The sequence below is a fragment of the Erithacus rubecula genome, assembly GCF_903797595.1.
Source record: "Erithacus rubecula genome assembly, contig: scaffold_452_arrow_ctg1, whole genome shotgun sequence".
Classification (NCBI taxonomy): domain Eukaryota; kingdom Metazoa; phylum Chordata; class Aves; order Passeriformes; family Muscicapidae; genus Erithacus; species Erithacus rubecula.
The window spans coordinates 15,614-23,224 of NW_027635887.1; the positions used below are offsets into that span (position 1 = coordinate 15,614).

General features: G+C 45.4%; 1 protein-coding gene across 1 annotated transcript; it reads right to left on the reverse strand.

Moving 5' to 3' along the window:
* Positions 1 to 3,031: 3,031 nt before the first annotated feature.
* On the reverse strand, positions 3,032 to 3,964 carry LOC306816231 (olfactory receptor 14J1-like; the record flags this gene model as incomplete). Its single annotated transcript, XM_079332704.1, has 1 exon — positions 3,032 to 3,964. One exon carries the CDS (start codon positions 3,962 to 3,964, stop codon positions 3,032 to 3,034), a length of 933 nt encoding a protein of 310 aa, XP_079188830.1.
* Between the last annotated feature and the right edge of the window lie 3,647 nt (positions 3,965 to 7,611).

Here is a 7,611-nt window from a genome sequence, read left to right on the forward strand (position 1 = left end):
CCTTCAAAGCAAATTGTAACAGATTTCTAGTTTAGATTTTGCAAAATATCAATTAAATGCTGCATGAACACAAATCAAAACCGCTTCTGAAACCATCATGTGAATTGTGAAATTTAATTCGAGCCAAAATTTCCTTTATATATATTGGGAAAACCAGTATTTCTCTATAAGCTCGATTTTTGAGGCTCAATTTTAATTTCTATATTTAATTTTAAAACCACTGTACTAGGAGTATGAGTTCTGTATTACAGAATGATCTTGATTTCTGTTTTATTGTTTAACTTGAATTCTTTCAGCATTCCAAGTAAATTTTGCAAAGCCTCCAGACATGCCCCTGAATCAAATGTATGAATATAATTAGTTAAGTTATGAATTAAATGTTCCTTTTTTTCCATTTTTATGATTCTCTTATTTTAGCAGGTCTCCTATTACCTGACCCTTTACTGTCTCATGATTTAAGTATTTTTTCAGAGTTCCAAGAAAATTATCTAAGTTTCATTGAAAGTCACTTCTGAATTGCTAGTTTTGTGGTTTTCCTGAGTTTTTATTATAAAAACACTCCAGCAGCCTGTCATGTTTAAAGCATTTCATTCATCCTGAAAAAAAACTTCATAGAGAACAAGCTGCTGAAGGAATTTGATTTCTTTCTCACCCTGAAATCTTTAATTGCAGCTTTTGTTCTTAAGAGTCTTGTTTTTTTTAATAAAAAGATGTCAGGGAGTTCTTTCCCAATTAGAATTTAGGCAGTGACCAGGCCTTAATTCTACCTGGAAGGGAAATTGTGTAAACCCAGGTGTTTTTTGCATCAAAATAATATTCCTGTCGTTCTGACTTGGCAATTTGCCCCTATCAATATAGCAGCTGAAGCTAATTTTGGGGTGAATTTGATACTCATTTTCTAGAGATGAACATCTAATTCCTCATTGAATCAAGGCTTGTCAGCTGTTTGCAGCCTCTGAGGTGATGACACAGTTTTTTAGGGATTGATAATTATCTAGTTTTATAAACATATGTCTATTATTTAAAGTATTGTTGTTTGTTGTGTTGTGGTTTACTTGCAGAAGACTATGAACTTTGATTTTGAATTTATTAAAAAAAAAAGATGGGGAAACAGCAGTATTGTAGATTTTTTTGTTAGATAATAGTTAAACTAAAATATAAAGTTCAATTATATGTTATGTTTATGCTTTTGCTTTGCTTGCCTTAAGTAGTACAGATTTGTCAATTAACCAACTTAAAGTCAGTGTTTAAATAAGTTCAGTCATGTATTAAGTTTAAATACCATATATCTGCTCAACATAACCCCAGAAAAACTCTTTTTCACTTGTTTAGCTATCCTTGAAGTTATATTGATAGTGTAAATTTTTTGTGTGTGCTTTGCCATTGAACGAAGCAGGTGAAGTTTTGGGGATAAACGTAGTGCCTTTTATTCTCTATGCATTTGATAAATGATTATTAAGTCTGTTAAAGGAATCTTTATGGTTCTAAAAGGAGGGGGAGATGTTGGAGTCAGGGGTCTGTCTGTGTTGCACGAATATGAGAGACTCTAAGGGAACTGCATAATTCTGCACTGTTCAGAGAGAATGCTGACACTGAATTCTTCAGGGAGAAATTAGAGTGCAGGGATTGAATTAAAGCCTTTGGATGGATTGAAGTGTATTAAGCCACTCACACATAAAGTAGACATTTAAGAAGAAGCAAGTTAGTGAATTTTAGTAGGAGCTCTAATATTTTTAGAAAGTAAAAAGTCTGGATTCCACAGTAGTAGTTTGGGTTCTAGTGAAGGTTGAAAACATACTGATATCTTCATGCAAGAGACTCCAGGACTACAGCTGTAGACAGGATTAGACATAACAGAACTACAGTAAGAATATTGCTTACATTTTCTAGATAGAACAAAACAGGTTGTATGTGTAGTTTTATACACAACCCATTGTGCTAAGAAACTAGAATTAGGTTAAGGAATGGTAGTCTGAGCTTGTATCTTATCTTAGCTTGTTGGAAAAATCCTAAATAAGAGTATGTACTGGGGAGAGTTGTTGCTTTTAGCCATTCTGGCTTGTACCCATTTTCTTGTTTCTTTGCTGCTGCTTCTGCCATTTCTTTTTGCTATTGCCTGTTGAGGCTGATGTGTTTTGTAATACGATGTGCTTTGTAACAATAACCTTTTTTACTGTTAGCTGCTTTGCTTATTTAGAAGATAACCCCAAAAATAGGAGCCTAAGAGCTCCAGAGTTGGTGCTGTAGAGCACTGGAAGTCCACACAGAGCGTGGTGGGGAATGGTTCCACATCCAGCCTGTGGTGTCCCCCAGTAACCACTGAGAGCCCAGTCCTGTTTAAAGTTTTTATTGACAATCTGTAGCTGAATGCACCATCAGCAAATGTGCAGATGGCACCAAGCTGGGTGTGAGTGTGCGAAATCTGCTGGAGGGTAGGAGGGCTCGGCACAGGGACCTGGACAGGCTGGATCCAGGGCCCAAATCCAACAAGGTGAGGTTTAACAAGACCAAGTGTCGGGTCCTGCGCTTTGGCCACAGCAACCCCTGCAGTGCTACAGGCTGGGGACAGAGTGGCTGGGCAGGCAGAAAGGGACCTGGGGACAGTGATGGACAGCAGGCTGGACATGAGCCAGCAGTGTGCACAGCTGGCCACTGGCACCTGGCATGGATCAGTCTGTGTGGCCAGCAGGAGCAGAGATGCTGTGCCAGCTCTGATCTGCTCCCAGCTTTGCACACAGACATTGCTGCTGCAGCTCAAGGGAAAGGAACAGGAGGGGGATCTCTGGTGAAAACTCTTCTGGGACATCCTTTAGTTCATTCGAAGCCATCAGGAGCACAGCTCATCATTGACAAAGGCAATGAAGGTGGAGAGAATCAAAATGAGCTCAAATGGCATAAAGAATGGCGTTTCTTTGTGGACAATATTAAAAATGAAAACTAAGAGAAAAAGACCAAACAAACACAACCAACCCAAAAAGAACAATCAAAGATGACTTTTTTTACTAATTATTTGCAGAAACTGCCCAGCAGTTTAATGTTTCCGAAATTGTGCAGTGATCAGTCTCCACATTGCAACCTTCAGCTCCTGGTTCCTCAGGCTGTAGATGAGGGGGTTCAGCACTGGAAGCACCACCGAGTACAGAACTGAGAGTGTCAGATCCAGGGATGGGGAGGAGATGGAGGGGGGCTTCAGGTGAGAAAATGTGCCAGTGCTGATAAACAGGGAGAGCACGGCCAGGTGAGTGAGGCAGGTGGAAAAGGCTTTGTGCCGTCCCTGCTCAGAGGGGATCCTCAGCACAGCCCGGAAGATTTGAACATAGGAGAAAACAATAAACACAAAACAACCAAGTGCTAAGGAGGTAGTAAAAGCAGAAGCCCCACATTTCCTGAGGTTGGAGTGTGAACAGGAGAGCTTGAGGATGTGTGGGATTTCACAGAAGAACTGGCCAAGGACATTGCTATGGCACAGGGGCATGGAAAATGTATTGGCTGTGTGCAGCAGAGCGTTGAGAAAGCCACTGGCCCAGGCAGCTGCTGCCATGTGGGCACAAGCTCTGCTGCCCAGGAGGGTCCCGTAGTGCAGGGGTTTGCAGATGGACACGTAGCGGTCGTAGCACATGACAGTGAGCAGGAAATACTCTGTTGCAATGAAGAACAGGAAGAAAAAGAGCTGTGCAGCACATCCTGAGTAGGAGATGTTGCTGGTGTCCCAGAGGGAATTGTGCATGGCTTTGGGCACAGTGGTGCAGATGCAGCCCAGGTCAGTGAGGGCCAGGTTGAGCAGGAAGAAGAACATGGGGGTGTGCAGGTGGTGGCCGCAGGCTACGGCGCTGATGATGAGGCCGTTGGCCAGGAGGGCAGCCAGGGAGATGCCCAGGAAGAGGCAGACGTGCAGGAGCTGCAGCTGCCACGTGTCTGCCAGTGCCAGCAGGAGGAAGTGGCTGATGGAGCTGCTGTTGGACATTTCTTCACTCTGGAAATTTTGGACTGTTGAAAGAAGACTTTGACAAGCTGGGGCAGAGTCAATCCTTTGCAATTAAATTAGGAATCGTCTGAGAACTAGTTCTCTTCCTGTGGGATAGCTTCACAAAAATCTTCTCTTTTTGGATTTGAGTTTCTACTGCTGAGTTACTTCCTCATCATCAGCATTGCTCTCGGCCTGAATACTGGGGAGCCCAGATGGAAAACAGGGCTCCTTGTGCTCCAGTGCTTTCAGACCTGATGCTGACACAAAGCTGCACTTTGCTGATAATACCTTCCTATAATTAAGGGTAATCACACGTAAAATATGGCAGAAAAATAAAGTGCACCTTTAGGAAGCTCTAGTTTCAAAGTCTATCTCTCTAAACTCTTCTATATTTCCCTAGGCACTTAAAGACGGGGGGTATCCAGGGTTGCTCTGGCTGTCTGTTTCCTGCAGTTGTGCCTACTGGGACACGTTTCTCTCTATCCAAGGCTTGTCCCTGCCAGTGTTCCCAGAGCCCAGCCCAGCCCTGGGGGTTCAGCTCTGCCCTGCACACCCCTCCCAGCACAGGGCACTGCCCAGGGGTATCTCCCTGCCAGCAGGGCCTTAAGGGCAGCTCAGACAAACTGAGATGCTGCAAGAAAAGGTGCTGCTGCTCAGGCCATAGCAGCCTATTCATAAAACTGATACTACTACAGGTAGAGGATGTGAGAGAAGGAAGAGATGGTTAGTTTGTTGCTATATAGAGGATAGATGCAGTAGGTTTGCTGTTAAAAAGCACATATACAGACATAGCTGAAAAAGTAGAAGGGGTGGTCATCTCACACTTGCAAAAGCCAATAGTAGGAGAGGCGTATGTACCTGAAACCAATGAAATTATGCTAAATATGCTCAAGTCATTATATTTTGGATTATAAATATAGATGGTGCCTTCAATAAATGGAACTATGCTTTATCAATCACATTGATTGGTTGCATAATTCCCTCACCAAACTTCCTCCACACTTATCTGCTCCTTTCTCCAGAAAAAAATCCTGCTGACTGGTGGGAATTGCTAGAGGCAAGGCTTTCAAACCAGTCCCCATTATGATGAGCCCAATGTCCCTGCTTAAATCCATGTATGCTTGTATTAGAAGGAGTGAATCATTCTAACTCCCCTGCCCCCTCCCGTTTTTTTTTTTAGTAGCTCTTTGGGCAAGTCCTGTATGCCATTCCACGTCTTTGTTATCAAATGTGTGAAATGATGTTGCTGCAGTAGCAGCACCCTGAGTTCAGTGGGAACAACTCCAGTGCCACAGGAGTGGGCACGGTGAGAGACTCGCCTCCACTGCCACGGCCATCCAGCCACGAGGAGAGCAGCTGCTGGGGCTGCCCCCATTCTGCCCACAGCAGTCTGCCCCCAACATGTGGACTGTGTGGCCATGATTTTGGCAGAATGTGGAAAATGCATTGTTTGAAGGTATTTTTATGTTGTCTAACATCACCTGACCTGGAGCAGATTGGTAGGCAGAACGCCCTGTGGTCAGAGCCACGGCAGGGATGGGTGGCTGTCACTTGCACTGGCAGTGTCATTTTTCCAGGCAGGCTCCTGATACAGCTGCAGAGGAAGGCACCAGCTACTGAATCAGGCCCAGGGAGCAGCAGCAGCAGCAGCACATTGAGGAGACCCTCATCTGCAAAGAGCACCTCACCCCCTTTGCTCCCCCATGGCAGCACAAGGTGATTCCACTGCAGGTGCAGGGCTGCAGCAGACTGGAGACTCCTTCAGGCAGGGCTTGCTGCAATCTCGTTCCTGCAGCTGTGCTGGAGGATGTTGGCTGCAACAGGGGTGTCCATGCCCAGGAATGCTGCTTGGCTCAGGGAGGCAGAGTGTGCACAAAAGCTGCATTCAAAGCATTGATTGTGAGCCCCCGAGCCACTGGCAAGTGCAGCAGCTCTTCCTCATTCTGTGCAAGTGAGAGCCCAGCCCTGGAGCCTGTCCCTGGGAACAGGGAAACACTCTGAGTATTGTTCTGAATTTTCAGGGACAGTCAAAATGAGAATCGTTTTGAGGCTGGTGTTGCAGTGTTGGGTTTGGGTGTGCCTGCAGGAAAGAAAGCAGGAATAAACCCCTGACACAATGAAGGAGAACCTTTGTATGGCCAATTTCCACCCTACAGATACACTGATCATATTGGCCTACTAAATACTGGGGCAGTGAATGAAGAGTGAAAAGCTTCTTTGAGGAGCCAGGAGAGATGAGACTTGAAGAAATATTTTGCTGATGCAAGAAAAGGGATCAGACCCACTGGTCCCTTGGCTCATGCTCAGTTCTGCCAAATCAAGCATGATTAATTTTAACCACTCTCTTGGAGAATATTTCAGAAAAACCTGCCCCGTGTAAGAAAATTTTGAATTGCCAGGAAGCACCAAGATCAGAAATATTTTGAGGCAAATCCTGTTTATTTTGGGTTTCAGTGCCTCTGCAGTAAAGCAGGGAATATACCCCGTAAGCAATGAAGCAGAGCAAAGGTGGAACATTTGGATGCTCTGTTTGTTCCCTAATGATATCAGCCAACTGAATTCAGGGGTCATATCCTGAGGGGTGCAAAGCTTCTTTTACTGCCAATAACTGGTTGTGTCTCAGCACTTTATTTGTTGTGAGGAGAAATAAACAAAATCCCCAGCCAACAAGCTGCAGCCCAGAACTGTGTGGGAATTACAGGAATGAAGGCCTTGAAAAGAAACTTTGGAAAGCATCAACTGCCTAAACAGTGTCAAACCCTCAGTTCTGGCCGGGCCAGGGCTGGCTGCCCTTGGGAAGGGAAGGGAAGGGAAGGGAAGGGAAGGGAAGGGAAGGGAAGGGAAGGGAAGGGAAGGGAAGGGAAGGGAAGGGAAGGGAAGGGAAGGGAAGGGAAGGGGATGGAGCTGGGGTGGGGGTTCTGTGGCCATGGAAACGAGAGAACCAGGGGCGAGCGCGTCACAAAGGGGCAGCCCTGCGCTGGGGCTGGGAAGGTTGTGGGTGACACGGACACAGCGGCTGGAGTCGCAGCAGGAGACACGTCTGGCTCTGCTGTCTGTGCCCACTGCTGGCGATTGGAGTCACCCCACCTTGTTCTAGGGCTGGGGACCAGCTCCTGTCGCTGTCTATCCCAGACAGTTCCCAAATTCAACGGAGATACTTCTGTGAGACACAAGCACGGGTTCAAACATGGATTCTACTGGAAAAGGAAAGGCCACAGAAGGAAAAGGTGAGGATAGAAAGGAGTTGAAAAGCCTGACCAAAATGGAGAAAAATCCCAGCAGTGTTCAGGGAACACTGGTCCATGGTGATCAGTGCTGGTCCTGTGTCAGAGTTGGTGGCTGAGAGCTACAGGTGATCCTGCCAGGATGCCCATGGCATCACAACATTCTGTCATTAGTTTGTTCTGCTTTCTCCTTTTTGACAGTAGCCAAATCACTCATACTGTCAGCCAGGACAGGGACTGTGGCCACAGATGACCACAAATTGAACATGGTCAGGAGATGCAAGCCCTGTTTCTTTCTTAGCCATCAATGTTGGGTCTCACTACAGATAAATTTCCTGTTCTTCCTCTGCTTGATGATTGGGTCCAACACTGAGGATGATATTATGGTGCTATAAAAACACCAGCAAGGCCTGCCTGCTT